At 39.8% G+C, this 25,150-nt stretch overlaps 2 protein-coding genes across 4 annotated transcripts in view; both read left to right on the top strand.

Moving 5' to 3' along the window:
- fcer1g (Fc epsilon receptor IgFc epsilon receptor Ig) overlaps positions 1 to 7,512 on the top strand; it is a 7,813-nt gene extending 301 nt beyond the window's left edge. Inside the window, exons 1-5 of one of the 2 annotated variants that reach the window (XM_087171213.1) lie at positions 219 to 481; positions 3,502 to 3,593; positions 4,369 to 4,416; positions 6,153 to 6,176; positions 6,296 to 7,512. In XM_087171213.1, the coding sequence (XP_087027339.1) occupies positions 466 to 481; positions 3,502 to 3,593; positions 4,369 to 4,416; positions 6,153 to 6,176; positions 6,296 to 6,349 (234 nt within the window). In that variant the 5' untranslated portion in view covers positions 219 to 465 and the 3' untranslated portion in view covers positions 6,350 to 7,512. Of the gene's footprint in view, positions 1 to 218; positions 482 to 3,501; positions 3,594 to 4,368; positions 4,417 to 6,152; positions 6,177 to 6,295 lie in introns of those variants that run through there. The other variant, XM_023396604.2, reaches the window with a different exon arrangement.
- A 1,196-nt stretch (positions 7,513 to 8,708) lies between these two features.
- Positions 8,709 to 25,002, top strand: nectin4a (nectin cell adhesion molecule 4a). Of its 2 annotated transcripts, none has more exons than XM_023396573.2 (11): positions 8,709 to 9,123; positions 13,207 to 13,392; positions 13,910 to 14,077; positions 15,079 to 15,357; positions 15,923 to 16,040; positions 19,613 to 19,767; positions 19,875 to 20,034; positions 20,364 to 20,439; positions 20,784 to 20,846; positions 22,389 to 22,559; positions 22,736 to 25,002. In XM_023396573.2, the coding sequence occupies exons 1-11, from the start codon at positions 9,069 to 9,071 to the stop codon at positions 23,126 to 23,128; spliced, it is 1,824 nt and encodes a 607-aa protein (XP_023252341.1). In that variant the 5' UTR covers positions 8,709 to 9,068; the 3' UTR covers positions 23,129 to 25,002. The 2 variants fall into 2 exon arrangements, with proteins under 2 accessions (XP_023252341.1, XP_023252340.1); XM_023396572.2 differs by having other exon boundaries at positions 8,710 to 9,123; positions 22,389 to 22,583.
- Positions 25,003 to 25,150: the final 148 nt, after the last annotated feature.

The raw sequence follows: 25,150 nt of genomic DNA, 5'->3' as shown, positions 1-25,150 counted from the left end.
GGGGGGGGTCTGATATGATGATCTAGATTAAACACTTTGCTCTTTAGAACATACCGAGCCAAAACTATTCTTATACAGTTGATTGGTGGTGGCAGATAGGTATATATTCATTAAGCACGGTGAGGTTTTGTGCCATTCGGCGTCACTTTTCTGAGAGTAGGCCATAGAAACGAAGTCACCACATTACAGTTCCTGTGAAAAGAGAAGCTGACCCTGCTGGTGTTCGTCACTTGTGGATGTGGGGACTGATACTGGTGTGCATGGCCACTCTTTCAATTCACACTCGTTGACACTTGACAGTTCTCGCGTACACCCTACCCTGGACAAAATTAGGAAAGGGTCAGGTTCCTTATCATTTCAGCTGCCTCCACAGTTAGTTACTGGCTTTACTCGAACATTTTGCTGCATATATTCTCTTATTATACGCTAAAAAATATATGTACGCAATATACAGCTTTAACAGGTATGGAAGCTTTAACAGGTAAGAAGATGCAATAATTTAATTTTACAAATTGTGTTGTGAGTGTATTTACCTTGTATCAGTATAATATTGGGCGTGCAATAGGTGCTTTAAGTAGGGCAGATACAGTAAACTATTTATTAAATGTTTGACAGAATATTAATTGGCAACTGCTTGAATAATTAATCATTAATCATTAATCAACATTTAATCAAGCTTCTCAAATGTGAATATTTGCAACTTTTCCATGTCCCACATTATAGTTAACTAAATACTTTGTGGTTGTGGACTGAAAAAAAGGAGACTTTTACCATTTTATAAACCAAATGACAAACTAATTAATCAAGAAAACAACTGGCAGATAAATCAGTAATGAAAATACTTGTTTGTTGTAACTTTTGAAATTAAACTGGTTTATTCAGGCTAAAAGAGACGTTTCACTTTTAATTCCAAAACACCACTGACCATGGCCTAGTTATAATGTCTGTGGTTGACAGTCTACAGGCAAAAATGTTGTGTCTGTGTGTCTGGAGTCATGAGAAACAAATGCATCAGTTTACAAGAACAAAAGCTGCTTTGTTACTCGGTGCATTTCAGGCTCACATTTATCAATTAAGCTGATTTGTTTTGACAAAGTGGCGTTTTCTTTGTGTAATATATTATCAGGGCTGTTAGTTATTTTAGGTACATCATATAGTTTTTGCTGTTTCCTTTTCACCTGCACCTAATGTAAGCTGCGGAAACCAAAGATGTTGATGCAGATATCACACCACCGGTCTCAGGCTGGCAGGCGTGGGTAGAATGCGCAGCTAATAGGCCTAACTAAAACTGAGGAATTCAAAACTCTCAAGCATATATGATATTCAAGCATTTTAAATTCTGTTTCAACTTATCTGTTGTATCTGCAGGATTTTTTATCCGTTCTGAACCCGGAAGACAAACCCCCGTCCATCAATGTCAGAATTTCTGTCAAGTGTGACAAAGCAGATCACTGATCTCAGAACACTCATTCATTCCCTTGAATTTGTGATGAGCAGATAGAAAAAATGGGAAGGAAGGGACATGACAAAACATGACGTTTGTTTGGGGATTTCTTCACCGAAGTGTTGTCATGGTTATAGTGGCAAAACGTGGGGGAACAAATTTTAGTTTTATTCATTGGTTAAGTTCCATTTGCTGTGTGTTACGTTATGAGGTCCAAAACTGAGCTAAATTAAAAATAGTGTGTGTGTCTGCTCAGCTCTAAAGCTCAATGCTTTAACTGATCACATTTACATTCTGTAAAACTGTGATTAAAATAAACGCGCTGCATATTATCAGAAGTTAATATTACAGTTGAAATTTGTTTTAACAGTCTCCAATCAGTCTGGACAAGTTGGATATTAAAAAAACAAAAATGGATATATAACACATCAGCTATATGGCGCGCTGGCTGCGCATTTTTAAGTCAGAGAATTAAGTGTGAGATGGAGCATGGTGGATAGACACATGAGCAAATCAAACAAAGATTTAACTTTTATCATTTTAACGTCATTGATAAAGTACGATGGAACAATAATTTAAATGTATATTTCATTAATAACTTAAAAAATGTTTTAAAAAGTATAATTATCCAATTAAATACAGGGTCGAGAAGAAAAATTAGCATAAATTAGATATACCTGTGCAATACACTGCACAGCCCAGACGAAGACATTGTTCAAATGTTTTTCGTTCAGTAACTGCTAACCTGTTCCAAACATTTGGACCGTGTCTTCAGAAAATACCTCCAGAGCCAGTGTCAGATATATCCGAGTGAAGACATAACCATGTGGCACTGTGCTTTTGTAGTGAGTTTGCTTGTAAATTCTGCAGCACAATTCTTTTCTGTACCAAGGGTTAAAGACACATAGAGCCCCTCTGCAGCGGGAGTCTTTCAAAGTGTGTTCTTGTCAGGGCCAAGCAGCACGAAAAAGCTTGTGGCTCTCGAGTTAGCTGTGCAAGCGACATTTCTTTGAGTAGTTGATGAAAATGATGCATGACTCGAACACTGCATCTAGAGGGGGACTCGCAGGAGAAGTTAGCGTTATCCCTTGTGTACACAAACTCAGCTCTTACTTTTCCCAAATAAAGATGGTGTCCATCTCTTATGTAACCTGTAACTTGTAACTAATTTTTAAGAATTGTAATTATCTGTGATATACATTTATGTGTTAACATGGACAGTGGTGGCAGTATCCATCTTATTTTTCTTTAATATCTATTAAACCTGGGTGCAAAGTTAAAGCTTATAGGGTTGCCTACACAGTATGAAAAAGCTGATCAGCAATAAAAGAAACGATCATCTGTAAAAAAGACAAGCGCCACAAAATATAGTAAACATCAAGTATTAACTTCTGTAGACAATATCTTCAAATGCAGAGAAATAATAATGAATCGTAATGCACCCTAACCCTCACCCATCAGTCTCACTGCTGGCCGGTTGTCGTGCTTTTCTAAATATGGCCGTGTAAAAACATTTGTCGGCCATTTCTCAGCAAAAGGAGACATCTCATTTTACTGGACTTATTAAATTTCCAGTAACACAGTTAAAATAAATAGATAAATAAAAGCTGTTATGTGACAGTAGTTGTACATAAAGTGTCACGTATATCTTCTCTTTAAACATTTCTCCTGACTGTATCTGCACTGTTCAAGATTTTATATGCAGTTTGCTTTGTACATTAGTTTTTCATGTAATGGCAGCTGTTACTGTTTGTTTCACAATCTGAAATGGGGCCACTGCCACTACTCAATAATAGAGTTTTGTAAATGACAGAAGTACCTTCATTGTCACCCACGGACATAATCATCACATGACACAATGTGACATTGGTGTACACCAGATTTCTTACATGATACGCTGATGCAACAGTAAAGCAAAGTTTAAGATGGAAGAGCCCTGATTTGAATTTATTCCAGTCTGTTTTATGTAAAAACAGTTAGATAGCTGTAACAACGATAATAGCATATGTTGTTATGATGATGATAAGTTGATAAGTTGTTCTCCTGTGTTTCCTCAGCGGCTCTTGCAGAACCTCAGATCTGTTACGTGCTGGATGGTATTCTGTTTGTGTACGGCATCATCCTGACAGCTCTCTACTGCAGAATCAAGGTTTACATGTTATACATTTGCTTTTACAGAAACATACAGGGACCAGAACGGAACCTTTTCAATACATTTTATTCTATACTGCATAACACAAATTATAGATATGTGCAAGAAAAGAATCATTTCAAAAGGAAACAAAGCCCCATAGGTTATAAAAACGAATCTGATATGTAATTAATGTCTAGGATCACAACCGTAAAATAAGGTGTCATCAGCAAAGTAAAATATTCGAAACATTCAAAAATGAAAACAAAAAAGTCTTAAAAATATTTTACCTGAATGTAGTACTGCCATACACTCATAGGGTGGTGTAGAATAAGAAAGAAAAAAAAAAATTTTTAATGTGAAATGATGATTGAATTAATGTGTTTTGAGGATGCACTGTGATGTATTCCTGTTTCAGTGCTGGGTCAATAAACTGAACTGATATAATATGAAAACTAAAGACTATCTTGCGTTGGGATCCCACCAGCATGTCAACATGTTGATGTTTCGACCCATAAGTACTCAGTAGATGTTACTACATTATTTCTACGTTATTACATGAGTACTCAATTCACACAGTTCGGAATTCACTTTGAGCTCGACTACACAACCGTGAAGTTTCCTGATTATCTTGCGCAGTTGTGATGGTATTGTGTTGACACAATCCTTCCAAAGACATAAACACCACCTCTTTGGTAGTTCCTGCTATAGTAAGTGTCTCCAGGACCACATTTTACACACACACACACTCACACACACAATATTGTCCCTAATTTGACACTGTGTTTTACAGATCTGCAATGCAAAAGAGGCTGAAGGTGGGAAAGGAAAGCCAAAGCAGGTAAGAAAGAATGCATACAGACATAGACATAACATGACATATTTTCTAAAATACATATAGAGGCGTTGGAACAAATGCCAAATACCAGAGACACACAAACAACTCAACACAGCACAAACTAGAGGCAGTGCTCCTCTGCAGACCGCAATAATGTCAATGGTCAGGTCAACCCTCAGTGGGAAACAGTGAAGGGAGCATGAAGAATCAAGTTAGTGCTTCATGTCCACATGCACGCATCAGTTTTTGTTTTGTTGGTTTTTTTTCATCAGAAGGGTTTGTGGCAAGTCAGACTGCTGGGAAAAAAAGTTTTTATTTCCTGAGATGACCAAGAAGAAGCAGTGAGACCCAGCGGCTGTCACATCACCAGCCACCACCTCACTATATATATACATTCCCTTCTCTCTGAAGAAGCCACACTTTCAGAATAAAACTGACGTAACAAAACAAACGTAACTGTAGTTATTTTGAATACGTTTCAATTTTGCCCATGTTGGCAGGTGGCTGGAAATACAAGTATGATAAGGAGCCAACATTTAATATAGAACATTATAAAATATATACATCCACCAATGAGTAATAGTAAAGTTTCAGATCATTATGATGCTGCGTTTGAGTGTCATTTTTGCACTCCACCAATTTTGCATGTCAGAGTTGATTTAAGTGATCTCAGTTCGGACTTGGACACTTCTTCTTTTAACAGGAAAGACTTAGTAAAAGTTGGTTCAACTATGGTAAATGTAGGAAGCAGTTCTAATGGAGCTTGGCTAATACTTACTAATACTAAACATCTGCCTCTTTCACGGTTGTCTTTCAAAAGTCCCTCAATTTCAGGGAAGTGAAACACTAAGCCTTTAATTTCCAAAATTGATCAACATGAATGGAATATAACATTTTAGGTAGCACTTTACCATGAGACTACCCTAAAGGATTTGTAAATTGTTTATAATTAGGATACTAATTTGGTTGTTAACACTTAACAAATCATAAATGAACAATTAAAAACAAACACTGTTTTCATACATTGATGCAGATTAATGAGTAGTAAGCATTAACTTAATCTTGCCAAATAGTGAGCCTGCATCAGTGTATGAAAACTGTGTTTATAATAGTTTATTTATGATTTATAAAGTGTTAGATTTATATACATAGATTTATAAACAACCAAGTCAATAATCTACTTATAACCCATTTATAGGTCCTTCATAAATGTTTTCTTATTGTGAAGTGTTACGAAATGTTGCATAAAAAAATACAAAAAGCAGCTTTAATAACATCTTTCATTCTTTCTCTTATGATCATGATAGTCATATGATAATCACGCTCTTGGTTCTAACTCTAACTTTCTCAGTGTATAAAGCTGGAGTTTCTCTTTTTGTTGCAGTACCTCTAACCACTAACCTGCAGTTTTAATGCTTTGCCCTTTTTAGTCTATTATTTCCTATATACCAGCCACAAACTGCTCATAGCCCAACCCACACAGACAGACATACACACACACATACACACACACATGAACTGCCCACGCACACACGCACACACACTGTGTAAAGTGTACAGATCTGATGTGGGGCTTTTTCTGGCATGCATCACTTCTCTTATAGCTTGTTCTTATTCTTCTTTTTTACGTGGTGTTCATACATACTGTACATTCACACAGCCAAAAAATACAGAAAGACTCTTCTTCAGTTTTATGTGTTATGTTTACTGTATCTAATATTGTTCTTTCTTACCCCCAGAATGTTGAAGAGGGCATCTATACGGTGAGTTTCTAAATCATAAATGAGGTGAAAGAGGTGAAAGACAGCTGTTGAAATATTGAATAATAATGAAAAATATTAAATTACACCTATTTTCTCCCTCTCATCTGTCTTCCTGTCAGGGTCTGACCCCTCATGCCCAGGACACGTATGAAACCATCGGCATGAAGAAGTGATGTGATGAGTCAAAAATCTAGGACAGCAATTTCCTAGCTAATTCCCTGTTTTATATTTCTTTTTATTCTATTCTATTTTTTTTCCTGTATTTAAATATTGCCTTTTATACTTTGCATATACTTGGAGAGAATGTAAGATTGTGTGTAGCAGTGTTCATTTCCCGTTTGCTTTGGTAGAATCTGTGGAAAGTTAAGAAAGACGAGACAGAAACAGGGAAGTTGAGCCCAGGTCAGGCTTTTCTCAGAAATGCTTACGCTTGTTGTGTAAGATATTTTTTTCATTTAACTGCTCTGTCATATTTAATTTTTGAACGTATATATTTGTATGTGTGTATAAGAAAGACAAGAATCCACTCTGCCTTTATTATCTACCTTTAGGTTTTATCTCTTGCAGGGAATCGAAATCATCCTTAGTGCTTTACAGCACAGAACAGAAAGATGTTACTTTTCCTTCAGAGATGTCTCTAAAAGTATAGTTTTGGGAAAGATTACAGATTATAGCTGCAGGTAAGGAAGTGAGCTGTGTTTCCTCTACACCACAGGATGGCAGTGATGGTGTCTTTGGTGTGGTCCTTACCTGTCCACATTCACAACACACACACACACACACACACACACACACGCATGCACACGCACACACACACACACACACACACACACACACACACACACACACACACACACATAGAAATGAAAGAAATCACACAGACTGCTGTAAAAGCTATTTAGTATGTGAATCCCTGCCTGTATGAAGCTTAGAGTTGTTATATTTATACATCTATGAAGTTTTCTATGTGCTTATCAAATTACTTTGAATTGTAACAGTTAATTAAGACAACCCTGTCACCTAGCAATTATGTTTATATAAGGAGTGGCAAACCTTAACAGCCATAAACAACCACATAAATGATTAAAAGTAATAGTTTTCTGGCAGTGGTTTGACTACAATGAAGCTAATAAAGATTTATTGTATGTCAGTCTGAAAAGATTTTGTCTGTGTCTTTAACATGTAACCAATAAAGATGAAAAGAACTGCAACTGTGTGATAATGTGAGGAAAAGAAATGAAGCAAAAACCAACAGCGTTATGTGAAGCTGATTTATGAGTTGGCTACAGATAATATAATTAAATCTGGAATAAACCATTAAAAGTCCCATACTTTACACTTTTCCAGTGTATTATTCGAAGTTTAGATATTCATATTTGTGGTTTAAACCATCTCCATAATTTTTTACATCTCCTCTCTCAAAGCTTCTCTCTGTAGCTCTGGCAAGAACAAGGCATTTTGTGTCTGTCTCTGAGCCTCTCTTCTGATTGGCTGACCTTTTTCTGCGTGATGCAGGTAAGGTAAGGGATTGTAACTTCCTACTGTAGCTTGGTAAAACTCACTGGTAAATGCAAATGGTGATAGTCAGTCTGTGCTGAAATGATGTGGACAGATGACAGAAATTCAGACTAAAATGCTCGTGTATTTCAGTAAAAATAACCTTTGCCACTGGTCTTTAATAGTACTTTTTTTGGGGGGGAAGGCTGTGCAACGATATATTTGATTCCTGACATCCAATGATTGTGCAGTGTTTCTGTGAGATTTTGTAGCTATCCAGCTCGGTGACTGAATAACTGCTTGGTATTGTATTGTTAATAAAGTTAAAACAACAACAACAAAAAGGTTGGACAGTGAGTCCAGCTGGACCATATTGAGGGTGGCGACTACTTTGTTGTGACATCACAAAGTGACAGAGGTTCTGAAAGCTCGTTTTAAAGCTCAGTTTCTGATTCTGTATACCTGTCCATGGATTGAGCGCTTAGATATTTTCACAGTATTTGTTTAGCACCTAGACCTGCTTTATAATCAAAAAAATAGATCCACATGGGACCTTTAAATGTTTTGATTAAATAGTTGTATAGATTTGAGATTTAATGCTCCAAAACTGGGCAGATCGGTTTATTCCTGCTTATGTTCATATTCTATAACAGCACAATGGATGTCTGTGCTGCTCATCTCGTCTCATATTTCCGATTATCCCCTTTAAAATTAAAGGATTAATTTGTTTTTCTCCCATGGGAGGGGACACCTTTAGTTTTGGCATCGGTCCGTCTGACGCAGTTTAAACGGACTCTCCATGCCTGCTTTTCACCTGCCTCTCCTCTCTGCAGAGCAAGTAAAGACGAGAAAATAACTGTCATGTTGCCCTAACCAAACCGGAAAGGTGACTTTTAGCGCGTGTGCGCGCTGAGTGTTTGTGGTTAGGTGAGAGAGAGAGAGAGAGAGAGCGAGCGAGCGAGCGAGAGAGAGAGAGAGAGAGAGAGAGCGAGGAGAGAGAGAGAGAGACAGAGAGAGAGAGAGAGAGAGAGGCAGAGTGGTGGCGCGGGTAGGGCAAACAGGTGTATCCAAACAGGTAAAGCTGCGCCTTCTTTCTCTAAAGGACAAACATTATGGCGTGTGCTTAACAAACTGAGGATTTACATTTTTCATGAGGACTTGGTGAAGATTAATATAGATACTTTTTTTTTTTTTTGCCCAGAACGGGACTTTGGAGAGGATCTGGTCCCAGAAAAACACCCTCACCAAGGATGATCCGGCAGCAGGAGGCATGAGTCCGCCTCAGTGCTTCATGCATGCCTGTCATTTAGGATATTATTACCTGGACTGATGAGCTTTATCCCAGCGCTGAAATTGTCCCAACTTGTGCTCAGTTAACAGTAACTCCCGGGGAGAATGACATCTCTGCTGAACAGACTCTCCCTGTGTCTCTTTGTCCTCTGGATCTTTGGTAAGAGGACTTCACATGGATTCTGTCCAAACCTTATTCTTTCAAGGCTTATGTTTGTGTCTTTATGTTGTCTGCTGTCAGATATTACTTCTGCACTGTCCAGTAGGTCTGCTCATGATATCAGTACAACAGATGTTTGTCAGGAGCATTGGAAATGTTCTATTGAAAGAAAACTCAATTGCTTATGAAAGCTGACCAATAACTGTCCCAATGTATCTCATGCATATTCAGAAGCTGTAAGTTCTGTACATGTTGGGCAGCTTTTCTCAAGAGCAGACTTAGCTGGAGCAGTGCGGTTAAAGAAAAACCCTTGTGGTGCTGTCTGATATTTCAGGAAAAACAGGTTGCTGTACAGACCCTCCTAGTGTGTATTTGTGTGTGTTGTTTAAACCTTAATATATGTGTCCATGTGATAAATGCTGTAGGTTTATGCATGTCAGCATCAGAAAGTCTGTCTACTGTACACAGTGTGCTGCACTGTATCAACCTAACCTAGCCTTATTAATTAGGTAAAGTCACAAATATATTTAGCAAAATACAAAAAAAGTACTTTCACAATGTCAGACAATGGTAGATACAAGTGTGGCATGAAATAAAACAATGTTTAATTCCATACATAAAAGCATAGGCTGAGGTGTTATTCCAGTAATGCAGCGCAGGCAGATTCCACTGAGTGACAAACACACTCATGTCATTGTGAGAAAAACACACACACCTGTCTGCAGAGTACACTCATCAGCTCTGATGGTAAATGCATGAATCACAACCTCACCGCTGACATATCTGAACAGATTCTCCCACATCACGTACTGAATCAACACCTGTAAGAGCTGCTCCCTCTCTCTCTCTCTCTCTCTCTCACTCACTCTCACACACACACACACACACACACACACACGCACACACAACTTTCTACAACTTCTGGTGTCTGTGACAGAGGTTTTAATAACTTTTCCAGGGAAATCAGTTTGGATTAACAGGACTGATGGGACAGATGATGTAACACCCAGCTCTTGCAGTGTTATCGATAAATGCATAAGCAGCATGTTAGCGCTACAAAAGGAAACTACACTGTGAAGGAAAATTTTTTAAATTCAGCTATCTGACTTTCTATTTTTTAGTAGCCACACGAGCAGCAGCTCTATATGGGCGGCAGTGTTAGTCCAGTCTACTGGTTGGCTTTTCCACCACCTCGGTCCAGGATGCAGTGACATGCAATTTGACATTCATGATCCTCAGAGGATGAATCTTAACGACTCTGGTGATTGCCTGTCATTTGTGGTTTTGAGTGAAATGTCTAAATGGATTGCTGTGAAATTTGGTTCAGACATTCAGGTTCACCTCTGGGTGAATTGCAACTTTTGCGATTGCTTAATTTTCCATATCGTCACCTTCCTAAAATAATGGCCTAAGTGAGGTTTTGACAAAAATGTTTTTTTTGCCTAAATCACCCCCTCATGATGCTGGCCACCTCTGGTAAAATCGCCTGAATCCTCAGTTGAGGGGAACATGCAATTCTACCCCCGGTTGTATAATGGCCTATGTCAAAAGTGTGACTCTTTTGTTGAGTTTTTTGTGTTTCCTGAAAAACCTGAAAAAATGACTTAGGCCATTATTTTAAGAGGGTGTCGATATATATTCCATATATTCCATCATCTGGTCAAAAAACACTTCGCTTTATGACTAAATACATGCAAAACTAACAGCATACAGCATTGTGCTACATATTAATAGTAACATGCAAACACACACTGAACTAAGATGGAAAACCTGAAATGTTTTTTTCATTGTGAGCATAGCTTAAGCATGATTGTGCCGCTCAGAGCTGCTAACATAGCTGATGTCCTCACTATGTCCAATACTTATGGTCAAATACCTTTAAAACTAACGACAATCCCATCAGCCTCAGCTTTTGCTAATGTTACCATGCTAATACACTAAACTTACATGGTAGCCTTATACCTTCTGAACTGTGTGCTGACGTTAGCATGTAGCTCAAATCACTGCTGTGCTTAAGTAGCCTCAAGTTTCTTTTTGACATCGATACTTCCGACTGAAAAGTACCTTGAACTGTACGTTGATACTTTCAAATACATGCAAATTCTACACGTAACAAGTCAAAACTAGATGTCGACAGTAGCGAAACTGAAATAGTAGACTACCGTGAGCAATCAGTGAGCGATCAGTAAAAACATGTTAGAACTATTGGCTGCAGCACAGTGACTATTTTGTTTGTAAGAGCAAACAGCAGAGCAGCGATCAGAGATAACGACTTTTTCCCTAAGAGGTCATCTTAGGGGCGACTGATAAAAAGACCAGCCTGATTGTGTTTCAGCTTAGACACACATGGCCTGTCATGTTGTGTATTGATATATCATTAGTGTTTGGGAGATATCCATTTACTGAAATTCATTTTCTTTCAGCTTCAATCTTCTGAAAGTAAATCAACCACCAGCAACACAAGCCCAAACCAAAAGCACCAATATGATAATATACTGTGATCACATTTGTTTCCATTAGCAGAACTTTCACAAAGCGTAATTCAATTTTATTTAAGAACCGTGCCGTGAGAAATATCCCTTGGAAACAAACAAACATGCAGGTTGCAGGGATCCACATGTGGTGGCTGTCACACATGTGACTGTGTGTGTGTTTGTGTGTGTGACATTGCTCGAGGACAGGAGGAGATAAGGTAACACATTAGTTTGTCTACATCAGACAAATGTGATCTGTAAACAGACAGAGAGAACAAAAGAGATTCCTACAAGTGGGTACCTGGGTGTTTGTGTTTTACAGTGTTGTTGTAATGTGAGACACACAATAGGCTACATAGACTTTATGATACAGTAAGTCCTGTGCTGTATGTTTCCTGGGGCCTCGTTGAATGTGTCGCTCTCTCCAGACACTGAGGTTAACTCTCTGTGAGTTTGCTTTTAAGCTTATCTCGAGCGACTAGTTAAGCGACATATCTTCACTTGTACTCACCTCTGTTAGACAACCTGTTTTCTTTCTCCTCCCCCCATTTCTGTCTGCGCTGGGTGGACTCTTTGACACCCATCTGCTCTCATCTTTTCCCTCAATTTCGACCACAGAAGGCTGAAGTTGTATTTTCATACACAACATCATGTATTCACCTGATTAATTCTGTAAACAATAAACATTTTTCCATCATGTGAGGCTCACACAAACTTTACTACTAAAACTTTGGTTCAGTCACAAACAATGAAAATATTACATTAAAGGAATAGTTCCACATTTTGGGAAGCTTATCTCTTGCTGACAGTTGATGGGTAGACTGATAACACCCGTATGTTGTGTGGTGAATATAAGAGACGGGAAACAGCTAGCCTTACTTCCTGCGCTTGGCCAAAAAGTATGTCACCACCATAACCTCACAAACACCACAACTTGGCCTTTTTTACACTTATATACAATACAGTCAGTGAGGTTTAGAAAAATGCTGATAGGAGGATTATATCTTAAGACGCAGCCAGGCGAGCTGGGTGTACGGGTGACCCTGTTAGCTGCTTTTCATAACCACAACTTCAAGCATACGTTATTCAAATGTAGCACTATTCATTATTAATGAATTGAAAACAAGCAACCAATGTGTTTACACTGAGAAACAATGACGACTCCTGGTAATGTAGCATTAGTCATGTTTTTTGGGAAATTTACTTTTTGCTTACCCTCCACTGCCTCATGTTTTTAGCCATAGCAATAGACTTCTTTGAGGCTGTGATACATAATCATGGAGCATGAGCCAGAAGTAACTTCTTTTTAGCTAGTAGCTAATGGCTATAGTTTAAATAATAGCAAAGATAAATTAATAAGCTCAGACCACATTGTTCTATTCTATCTATGTATTATCTATTTATCTAGCGAATGAGATGATTTCCCATCTCCTACAGCTGTTGCAATAGGAAGTAACTACAGGTTTTTTCTGTCACAGGTCAAAGGTCATTGTTGGGCTCGGTGTCACTACACTGCAGATTGAAACATAATTCATCATAAAACCAATTAGCTGCACATGCTTTACGGCTGAGTAGATGGATTTACCTTCCTGTCCTTCTCCTCTTTCAGTTACAGTGATACATGGAGAGTTTATGGGGCTCCCTCCAAATGGTTCCCTACGTTCCTTGGCAGAAGAGGAGACCGTGTTGCCCTGCCGCTACCAGCCAAGTGAGAGCGGTGTGGTGGTGGTGCAGGTCACGTGGTATAAGGAGACAGAGCAGATCATCACCGCACACCACATTAACGGACAGACAGGTCAGTTGGCGCAGTGGTTCCAGTGGCGTTCTCGAGTTTCGCTTTATATTCTCAGCTGCGTACTAAAAGAGTAACTTCCTCCTTTCTTCACTCGCTTCTATATCAGAGCACTCACTCCTATATGCTAATCCAGTGAGGCTTTTTTTATATAGCTTTAAGACGAGCTCTCACACCTATTTAAAAAGAACAGCGGACTGTCAAAAATTGGAACTTTATTTTTGGTCTATTGTAATATGTTATGATTTAGTAGGTGAAGCTTACATCCATTGTGAGCGTGAGTCATGTGGGATAAGACTGTGAGCTAAATGCCCGGAATGTTAATGTAATTTCAAGCATGAGTTCAGGCATGGTGTATGGAGGTGACAAAAGGGACCCTGAGGTGCCTTTTGAACTTACTGGACTTAATCTTTTGTGTCACATCCATCCTCACACTCTCCTTTAACTCTGTCGCTCCTCATCTCTCTCCCATGTCTTATTCTCTCCCTCTCTCTCTCTCTCTCTCTCTCTCCGTCTGCAGCATTCGGGACGTGGTCTCGACGTGTGCGCTTTAGAAGCAGCGAACCCACAGTGGACTCGTCTCTGGTTATCATGAGCACGGACATCTCTGATGAGGGGAAGTATATCTGCCGCATCAGCACCTTCCCGTCTGGCAACTTTGACAGTGAGATGTCGCTCATCGTATGGAGTGAGTCTCTCCCTAATGCCTCTGCCGTACAGTGTTATCACAGGAGCGGTAATATGTTGTACAAGGATGAAGACTGATGCTAATCCCAAAGGTCACTCCTGTCACAAAGGGAAGTGATATAACTGTCAGTGGGCTGGTTGTTACCGTTCAAAGTTTCACAATTTAAGTTGTGTATACTAAAGCATGATGACTTTTAATACATGACTAATAATGAAATGTCACATAATAATAACATACTTACTCATCGCTTTATGTGTCAATAGTTTTTCACACAATAAATTCACTCACTCCCTATAAGGCAATAAGCACTCGCACAGGAAGCAATATTTCCTGATAATATTTTTTTACGTTTTCAACCTATTTAGCTTTTTAGAGACTTGTCTTACTATATTTTTTTTAACCTTTTTACATTATTATCCCACTCCAACAATTATAACCCTTATATTAATTTTCCATTTATTAGTTATTCTATTTTTATCTCTTATTCAAACTAGACTATGTAGCAGGCCAGCATAAAAACATATTCAAAACTGAGGGTTTGCTCGTATGCAAAGAGCAAACTGTGAAGGTTATAAATGACACCGGTTTAGAAAAAAAGTAGTAACTAAAATCATTATTATTGATAATTTACACACAACACACACAACACACCTTTGTCTGCTTCATCAGGTTTGTGTGGGTGGTTTGATGACATCACAGCAAGTGACCCCAAAAATGTTATCAGATTCTGATTCAAGTGTTTCTAAATTGACATTGGTGCATGACATTAGTGACATCACCTTTCCCCAACTGAACCCCGCCCACTTGAAATCAGTGGAGAAAAAAAAACAAATGTGAAATAACCACAACAGTTCAAACTCTGTGAGAAAACTGTGTTCACAAGTGACCCATAGCTCACACTAAGAAGATAATGGAGAAAGTATGTGTACAGGACCTTTAAAGATCTCGTTAAGTCTATGTGTGCACTCATCAGTAATTCACTCTAACCAACCTCCCTCCAGCCGTTCCCATCTCCTCCATCGACCCTGTGATTCTGGTGGAGGGACAGTCCTACCGACAGGCCGCTTCCTGCCGCTCCATAGGCCGCCCGCCCCCCCGCCTCACCTGGGACACCGACCTGAACGGCCAGTTCACCGGCCGCTCCTCCGACAATGGGGCTGTCTCCACGCAGTACTCCCTGCACCCCCTGAGGAGCATGAACGGCAAGAAGCTGGACTGTCTGGTGTGGCATGAGACATCGTCCACCCCCCGCAGGCTCAGCAACCGCCTGGTCGTGCACTGTGAGTATACATTGGATCTTACACGGAGGTGGTGTTACGCGACAGAAAACACACACTTGGGCAAAGAGATCGTCAAATTCAAAACATGCAAAGAACAAGAATACAACTGGGGAAAAAAAACTGTCTCAACATTTGTAACAGAGTCGCAGCTTCACTTCCTTTTTTTTCTTTATCACTGTGAACATCACTTCAAAGTAAGAAGAGACTCAGTAAGAACTTGATCACTTACACTACACATTCCTCTCTGTATTACTCATTTTGACTGCCCATATTAAATTCCCTTTCACTGAAATTGTCACTGTGGAACTGAAAAACGTACTTTTCTTAATTTCTCTTCTTTTCTGAAATCAACCAAAGATCACTCTGGGATTACAGGATATTGTCAGAGTACTGTGGGTCTTTGTTATTATACTGTTGGTTTATTGCATTCATTGGAAGTTGTCCCTCATAAGTGCATCAGCTTGGATATTCAGCCTTAGCATGAAATGATAATGATAATGCCTCCTTTTTTCTCTCACTTGCCTCGATTGCTCTAAGCACATACATTTTTTCTTCTCCCTCCCAGTCCCTCCACATGCAGAGGTGTCTGGCTACAATGAAGACTGGTCCGTTGGTATGGAGAACGCTGCCCTGAGGTGTCTGAGCGGAGGAAACCCCAAACCACAGAGTTTCACCTGGATCAGGTACAGTAGGACTCGCCTCCCTCGCTGGCTGTCTGGTACTCGTGTGACTAACTGTCTGATGTGTCTGGTCACTGTTATTTTTCTCGTAACTCCCAGAGTGTTTATGGTAATTACTTTGAATGATTCCACCAGGGAAAAGTTTTAATGGGATGTTCAGTGGGGTTATCTCAGGTCATCCTCAGGGACCAAAAAATGACAAATTACAGTTAGTTTTACTTTTAGTAGATTGTCTGTAACAAACATTTGGTTATTTTTTCCACTTTTATTTTTCTTTAATGTAACAGTGACAGTATCAATTTAAAGAGACAAGTTTGACAGTTTCATACGAATCCACTTTGAGAAGAATTTCAAAACTTATAATTATGACATTAAGCTTAGTGAGTTCAGATCCTGATGAAACAACTGACCTGTTAATGGTTAAGGCCATCAGTCATGATCTATATGTTTCCTGTTCTCTCCAAATTCCAACTAAAGGCTGAAACCAACACGCTCAGCTTGTCTGTGGTTTCCAGACACAGACACAGACCCAGTCTTTTCTGCTGAACATGTAAAATGTTCAACTCATCATAAATATATGCTACATCTAAACAACAGCTGGGAACTGTAGTTTTTAGCAAATATCAATCCAACAAGGATAAATAGTGCATTGTTTGGGGGCTATTTTCATTTATTTGAAGTTCTCAAGTGATAGATAGATAGATAGATAGATAGATAGATAGATAGATAGATAGATAGATAGATAGATAGATAGATAGACAACATTCTGTCCTGCCAGTATGTTGTGGAGAGGGTGGATGGTATTGTCCATGGATGGCCTCCATCTTACATTGCATGCGTGTCTCCACTTAACAGTTAATTCAGCATTACCTCAGCTAATAAATTCTTCCAACAAAGTATTAGTTACTTGTAAGTGTAGCTTGGTCACTAATACACTTGACTGAAACAACCTTTCACAGTGTAGTGGGGGAGGATCTCCACCCTTTCCACATGACTTAACCAAACAAGCCCTGGCATTGCCACCTCCTGATTCTGCTGCCTCAGTGGAAACTGACAGATTCAAACGTTGCGTGTCATTTAAAAATCAGTGGCTTTAAACCTCCGACAAAAGGTTTCGCTCAGATGCCCGACTTCTGCTTGAGTCACCAGGTGTCGTCTTTAAGGCCATTTCCTCTTGGTGCATGAAAATATTCTCAGGGTGTGGCGAAGAGTTCGGCCAGAAAAATGTGAGACACGAAAAAAGCGTCTGGGAGAGAAAGGGCTCTCATCGGGTTATGAGAGGTGACAGTTAGACCCCCAAGGGAGAAATTCCTAACACAAAGATGGGGTACGGGTCCTTAAAAATGTAAAGGAAAAATAAGTTTGGTGAGGTTTCTCCTCATCTGACTTGTTTTTGCCATATGATGATGTACGTATTACCTGTTAGTCATAGGAACACACCTTGGGAAAAGAGGCTCTGTGAGTAAGGCTCACCAGACACACACCATGCATACAGGCTTACACACTCATGAATGAGCATGTATACACACACACACACACACAACCAAGTCAGCACCCAAAATCTCTAGTTACAGTCAACCTCTCCTTACTCGTGCACGCGCTTTACATGAACACACACACACACACACACACACACACACACACACACACGGATACAGCAGTCGACAAACCTGTTGGATTTGTCAATAAAAGGCGGCAGGTGAAGTAATAGCTGGTGTCAAAGTGTCATGTTGCAGCTTGTGCCAAAAGCAGACAGATGAGACGGTTTCACACGAAGGAGGGAGGATGAGGGGGATGAGAAAAAAAAGGGAAAGGGAAATAATGAGAGAGAGTGAACTAAATGGGGGAGTGGGGGGTGGGGCAGGAGGACGGGTAAAGGGGGTCGGGGTGAGCCAAGAGGAGGAAGAGGAAGCAGAACGTGTGGATTGGTGCGAGATGTTATCTCGATGGTGTGCGTGTGCTGCATATGTGAAAATAGACAGTTCCTCTTTCCTGCGAGAGATAGGGGCTCACTGAAACACAGCGCGCTCAAAGCTGGAGTCAGCACTTTGATTAGAAAACTCAGGTTCGTTTCGGAGCGTGCTGCTGTAGTGGCGGAAAAAACAAACCAGGTATTTCTGGTTGAAAATGCAACAGGCAGACATCAATTTCAAGTCCGTTCAAGGTGATTAGATCAAAACAACAACACTGAGGCAACACCCTGGACGGTGTTGTTCATCAAAATTTCTTGAGTCACGCTGCTAGGAAATACAGTATATGGTTTCCAAACAACCGTGTTAGTGTAACACAGAACTGAGAAGCTCATTATAAAAAGAGGCATCTTAATAGAAATAAATGTCAGTTTTGCTTCTCTTGATTCAATTACAATTCAAAGGTGCCTAAGGGTTATTGGCATGACAGTGTGAGGAAAAAAACAATATTGCCAAAGTATCAAAATATAATTTCCAAAAATACTAAATACAAAATGCAACAAACAAAACCAAGATCGATTCATATCTATACATTAATTATATATACAGTACATTATTTGTGTGTGTGTGTGTGTGTGTGTGTGTGTGTGTGTGTGTGTGTGTATGTAGGTCGCTCACCGTTCCTCAAGTTGTGGCATGTTGAACTCGTACTAGCTGTCCTTTAGTTTGGGATTGCAGGACTGAATTCGTCAAAGTAAATTTTCATTATTTCAGGGAATGACTACATTCTGTTCTTCTCTCTCACTGATTAAAGGGTGAGGTGTCATATGTTTAGGTTGAAATGAAAAGCAGAAATGGATGTTAGTTATGATCAGTTATTTTTTGAAGGGAGGGTTGAGATTTGATTATAATCTCTCCACCATCTTCTGACATTTTTCTCTGACACCTTAACATGAAGCAAATTGACATCGAAGTTCCAAGTAAAGGGTGTCAAAGGTAAACCGCCAACATGTAAGTGTCAAAAACTGCAGTTCCTCTAATGGCCACTTCAGGCTGGTTCCAAAAGTGAGTCAATCCCCATAGGCTCCCATGTTAAAATGTCCAACTTTGTTGTTACAGTCTAATACAAAAAAAAGGTTTTATTGTCTAAAGCTAATGACAACTGTACAGGGGACTGGATTTTTGTATAACTCACCTGATTAGATTTTATTAAGACTTAAAGGTTGGCATAACTGTGGGCGTGTTGCCTTGAGTGACAGGTGACTGGTATGCTTGCAACAAAGTTTTAACTCCCCACACGCCGTACCTCTTTGACCATTTTTGGATTAGTTAGGTCAAGTCAGACACTGCCAAGATGGCAACAGCTAGCAGGCCACTCTGAGCTTCAAAAACCGATCTTCAGAAAACTGATGTTACAGAGGCTACGGCCAATCGTATACATAATACATAATATAAAGCAACAGTGGCAGCTCTTGGTTGAAAATAAGACAAAAAGTTTAGCTAAATATATTCAGTAAACAGGATGCATTGTTTTGTTAAGTTTCCCACGATCGCTGATTCCACCTCTGCTGTGCGATGAGGTCACGAACAACAACCCAGGACGTCCATGTGTTGATCTAAATGCTCCGTAATGTAACTTTGTCTTGAATCTTATTGTGTTTGCAGAAAAGGTGGACAGCTGCCAGAAGGTGTGATCGCCCACCCTAACGGAACACTAGCTTTCAGGCGACCCCTCAACTCAACAGATAAAGGCATCTACGGGTGTGAGGCGAAGAACGAAGTGGGAGTAGGGAAGGCGGAGGTGGAGATTGTCGTGACAGGTAGGTGACAGCGCTGTGGACATGACAGATTGAGACTCGTCATAATAATAACACACAGGTATATACATCCATCTCATCCTGCATATGTTCCTACTCACTCTCTGCAGACTCTTTGGGGGACCACGACGCGCCCGAAAACATGCTGATGCTCGTCGTGTTGGTCGTGTCTGTCGGGCTGCTGATCTTGATGCTCGTCATCGTCGTCACGGTCACGTGCCACCACAAGCGCAAGAACCTGAAGCTGGAGAAGGAGCTGACTGAGAGGAAGTATGTGGATATAACACCATGTTTAATTAAGATGAGATAAGATGAGATCAAACTTTTAATAGTCTCCGTAGGGCAGAGCGAGGCAAAGAGGATGGAGCGAATCGGGGCTTATTAAGCCTATTACAACTGACAGCTACAACAGCAGCGTGTTAAGTAGAATTAGAGGAGTGAGAAGTGTGATATTCAGCTGATAAATGACTGTGTAGGCGAGATGTGCAAAGTAACAACAAGGAAATGGAAACAAATGAAAGAAAGTATCTACATTATGGGATTCACTTCAATCATTTAAACATCTTTTTGCTTTTTTCTCTCCGTCTTGTTTCTCACAGGGAGGAAATAACAACTCTCTCCAGGCAAGCTTCTTTCAGGAGAATGAACTCTGTCAGCACAGATACCAGAGGAGCGGTACTATTACTGAATTATTCTTTTCACTCTGCAGCATCGTCTTGTGCTTTCTCTTATTTCTGCACGACCTGATTCAGGCTGTGAGACTCTGATCAAAATCAGTAGAGTGTTTCACACGATTATTTATTCAAAGATTCCTCAGAAATCCTCCAGATTTCACTGTGATGAATACTTAATTCTGTGCTCTATGAACATGGCTGTCAGCCAGTTGTGGAAATGAGTGAGTGGGTTCGGACTCTTTGAAAGGGGATGATGTTTTATGCACAAACTTTTTTTTTTTTTTTTTTTTGAGTTATCTTGAGTCCTCACAGCTAAGTCCTTCCTTCTGTTTCTTTGACTTGCAGACAGAGGAAAACATCCCTCTGAGGGTGGAGGGAACCCTGAGGACCAGCCTGTCTTCCCTCGGGGTCAGTCTAAGTATCTATCTAACTCTGCATGCAGGGCCGGGGCCGGGGCCGGGGGCCGAGGGACTGGGGCTTTACTGTCTGAATCTGAATGTAGTGCATCTCAGATATTGATAATAGTAATGCAATGTAATGCTGAAGATCTCTGGGTGATATTTATCCTCTTTCCCCTTGGAGCTTTTAATCCTCTCTATAGTCTCTAATGGTGCTAATGGTGTCATGTATTAATGCTGACCACGATGTTATTCCAGTTTTATATGCTCACAGCAATTGTTAGCCTTTTATATCCATATTTATACATTTGCATAAACATTTTGAATTTAAACAACTCTTATTGTAGCATTGTTTTACCAGGAGTCTAGAAATTTGGGACTCAGAAAAGAATCTTACATACTCTATTTACAATATTACAGATTCATAATTTCCTAATAATTTTCTTCTGAGGTGTCCTGATAATGAACTATGTAATTTGGTATTAAATATAAGAAATATAGGCTTCATTTAAACCCAAGTAAATATTCACTCATTGTTGGTTTATTATTAAAAACCTGATTTACAGCAGTTATACTAGGTAAAAATGTGTATATATATTTTTTTCATGATTAACAATTTATTGTTTTCACAATATGCAAAACTTTTGCAAATATTTCAATCATAAATGACATGGAGCATTGAAATAGAATAAGCAGGAAACCATAATGAATACAATGATGACCAAATAAAAAATAAACAAAAGATAAGGATAACATACTGAGATGAGGGTAAAAATGAAAAGCCAACATGACTGTGATGCACAGAATGGATCAAAGTTTACAGGATTGCTTGTCAGCTGGTATTCCAGCCAAATGTATTTTATGTAATTGTTTACAGTTAGTTTTATGAGCTGGAAACGCCATTAAACGCCTGATATATAAGAATGGTACTGCCCCTATTTCAAGTGAATTTTCATTCAACAGAGATAATATTCTTAACAAAGGATTTAAATCTCTAGTATCAAGCCAGTTATCAGTTTCAGAAACTGCTTTAAATAAATAGCACTCTATCATTAAAGACACGAAATTTTAAAGGTTCCATGTAAAGGTAGATGTCCATGTCTTCTATGATTATAAAACAGGTCTAGCTTCTATATTAATACTGTGGAAGTATCAAAGCTCTCAGTCCACAGAGAAATGCACACAGCCTGCAGACACTGAGCCTTAAAACCAGCCGTCAGGACTTCTGTAACTTTGTGATGTCACAACAAAGCTGTCACCGCTCTCAGCCATGCCCCTAGCATGACCCCCCTGAACCCACCATCCAACATTGCAGGATTTGGTTTTTGTGTTTTACCTTAAATCTGCCATATATTTACTCAACCACTCAGAAAACAGAAGAGAGGCTCAGAGCTTCCTCTCTTCTGATTGGCTAACCGACCTGTGGTCACTAGAGCTCCAGAGAGAAGCCTGAGAGAGGAGATGTAAAACTACACTGAGATGGTTTTTACACAAGATGGGCACATGACAATCGGACCAACCAATTTATCCGTCTCCTGTTCTGCACTGACAGGAGCAGACTCACTGCCGTGACAGCCGATCTACTATCTCAGGTGGGCGTGGAGGAGGAGGAGGGGGAGCTTTTGACTACCTGGGAAGACCAGTCCTGCACAACAACTCGAGGAGGGGGAGAGAAAGGCTTCTGGATAGAGATGAGGATACCCGACTCAGAGTGGAAACATATGTGAGAAACAGCACTATGTCTTTAGTAAGTGTGTCTCTGTGCGTGTGCATTTCTGGGCATGTCAATACGTGATTTCACCCAATTGTGGAATGCATCTCATCCAGCTTATTAACCTCTGCATATTCAGCTGATGATGATGAAATTACTAAGTGTGTGTCCGCTCTTTGTCTTTGCAGCAGGAAACCCGTTTCCACCCTCCTCTCACGCCATCGTCTTTCCCCATGGTGCAGTCCACTGAGGTTGTGAGACAGCTAAACGGCAGCGCCTCTATCCCGACAGACGGGGGCTCGCGGCCAGGAAGCGTCGCCAAAAATCACCAGCACCCTCCCATGAGCTGCAACTACCCACCAGTGACAGACGATGAGGATGAAGTGGATGAAGGTTTGGGGGGTCCTGCCAGCCAGGAGCATCCCGATGACCAATACAGCGAGACCAACAGCTCCCAGGTGTCCGAGGCTCACAGTACACGCTATCAGCAGACTAATGGCACGCTGAGGCCCAAACCCCGACCGAGCCCGACTATGATCAGCCCCCACGCCTCCCTGATCCACAAGGCTCAGATAGTTTAGCAGGAAACATGACACGTGAAACCGCAGAACTGACTAGATCTGGTCCTGGAGGTGGTTAAAACCCAGAAAACCAGTTTGTGGTTCCTTATGAAAAATCTGCACCTTGACTACAATGATCTTTATTGTGTGGGAACACGGTGCAAGACAACAAAGTCCTTCAGGAAAAAAAATCTACATCTGCTGCACATTTCTGGATTTCTGATCAGCAGTGTGTTTTGTTTACTGGCACAGTCAAAGACAAGGTCGCAATATTTCCAGCGCAGCTACTACAGCTTTGATCGCACACAATATTCCTCGCTCATCTTTCACAAATACACTATCTGCCGCTCTAACAAGCTGTAACTAACAGGTCAATGCCACTGACATACCTTCTGTGCGGGATGTCGCAAACACTCAAGGGCACATACAGTATGAAATCAGGAAATGCAGGTGATGGCTGTGGGAAAGTTGGTACATCAGAGAAGTAGATTGCAACACCTCAGTGCTGAGGGTGGATACTTTTTTTTTCTTTTGCTTCAGTGGTATTCAGAACCTGCGCCTGTGTTGAATTCTCTTACACAACACGGCTCGGGATCTGATCTAAACCATGGGGCTGTTGCTGTCTTGCCACACCTGCACCATGCATACCTCCATATTGTCTTACTGTTCTTGTGCCTCTGCCTTAAGCACCAAGACAGTTGGGATCGGATAAAGACTTCATATGACCAAAACATACCTAATGTGTCCTCTGTAGTGATTTGTAAATCTGCACAAATTATTTTTTTCTAAACTTTTTGAAATTATTTTTTTTAACACTTAAATTCAAGTAAGTAAATGAACATATCAACACATTCAATATATCTACCCTCTTGTTCCCGCATGTCCCCCATTCCTCACCACCCTCAGATCTGCACCTGCATTCACACATACACCTAAAGTAGATAAATAATGAATATATCCTGCTGCTGTGTTGCAAGAATAAAAACTGAAACACTGTTTTACATGTTAAATATGTACATACGCTCAAACATGTAGCTTCATGAAAGCTGGAAAAGCCAAATATTTGTAAAATACATTCTAGTGACTGTTTTTTTTAAATATTATACATCACTGTATTGCTTGTAATGGCTTCTTGTATAATCTGTACTCACTGGAGACCATGGAAACAACATACTCAGTAAGCCATTACAACTGTGGACAGACCCTATCTGTACCTTGTAAAGTTTCTTCTTCGACATCCAATGATGACATGACGACGCCTCTCCAGGACTGATTTGTCATTAACTCTAACAGTTACAGTTTTGGTACTGGTACTGGTACTGTTACAGTTTTATTTTTTTTGTGTTTATGTGTTCTGTATATTACTGGGTTCTGTTACAGCCCTGATACGGGAATTAATGTGCCAAAGGGATAATATAATAATAATAACAACAACAACAACAATAATAATAATAATAATAATAATAATAATTGCTTTTTTGGCAAATATGAAGTATTATTTTATTACACATTGGTATTGTGTTTCTATAAATACAGCTTTATCCTAGATGAATGTCGGAAGTTTGAAATGTCAGGTTAAAAGTCTGCTGTGGCGAAAGCTATGTGCCATATTATCTGTAGGTAAGAGCAGCAGACAAATGGTATTATGTTCAATGCAGACTGTATTTGTTGCAGACAGTGCCCCCTGATGTGTACTGCTGGAAAGTGCAGGGACTTGAATGAGCCTACAAACTGCAAAACTACTGAACTATGAAAGACTCTGCATTCCACTGTGACTTTGGAAAATGATCTTCCCGGTGACATGCCTGGATTTTCATTTATTTTGAGGGCTACGTATTGGTATCAGCTTGTATTGATTGGTTTGAAATAAATGTGCATGTTCTTTTTTAAAAGTACACTGAAACTTATATGCTAACACAGGCTTTTCGATAAATACTATTTTCTTGATCATCCAAATATGGGGGGTTTACACTGATACTTATTCTTATGTGCTTAGAAATTGAATCAAATCCCTACACACTACACCAATTAGTTTGTCAATTA

Source organism: Seriola lalandi, unplaced genomic scaffold, assembly GCF_002814215.2.
Source record: "Seriola lalandi dorsalis isolate HSWRI2012SDOR001 ecotype SW California unplaced genomic scaffold, Sedor1 jcf7180002054979, whole genome shotgun sequence".
In the NCBI taxonomy this organism is placed as follows: Eukaryota; Metazoa; Chordata; class Actinopteri; order Carangiformes; family Carangidae; genus Seriola; species Seriola lalandi.
Note: the sequence above shows the minus strand (reverse complement) of the source record. Positions and strands in the feature narration are given on the sequence as shown.

Coding starts and splice junctions, on each gene's coding strand:
- nectin4a (XM_023396572.2), top strand. CDS start 9,069: ATGACATCTCTGCTGAACAGACTCTCCCTGTGTCTCTTTGTCCTCTGG. Junction 16,041..19,612: donor CAGAGTTTCACCTGGATCAG/GTACAGTAGGAC, acceptor TTGTGTTTGCAG/AAAAGGTGGACAGCTGCCAG. Junction 20,440..20,783: donor GCACAGATACCAGAGGAGCG/GTACTATTACTG, acceptor TTTGACTTGCAG/ACAGAGGAAAACATCCCTCT.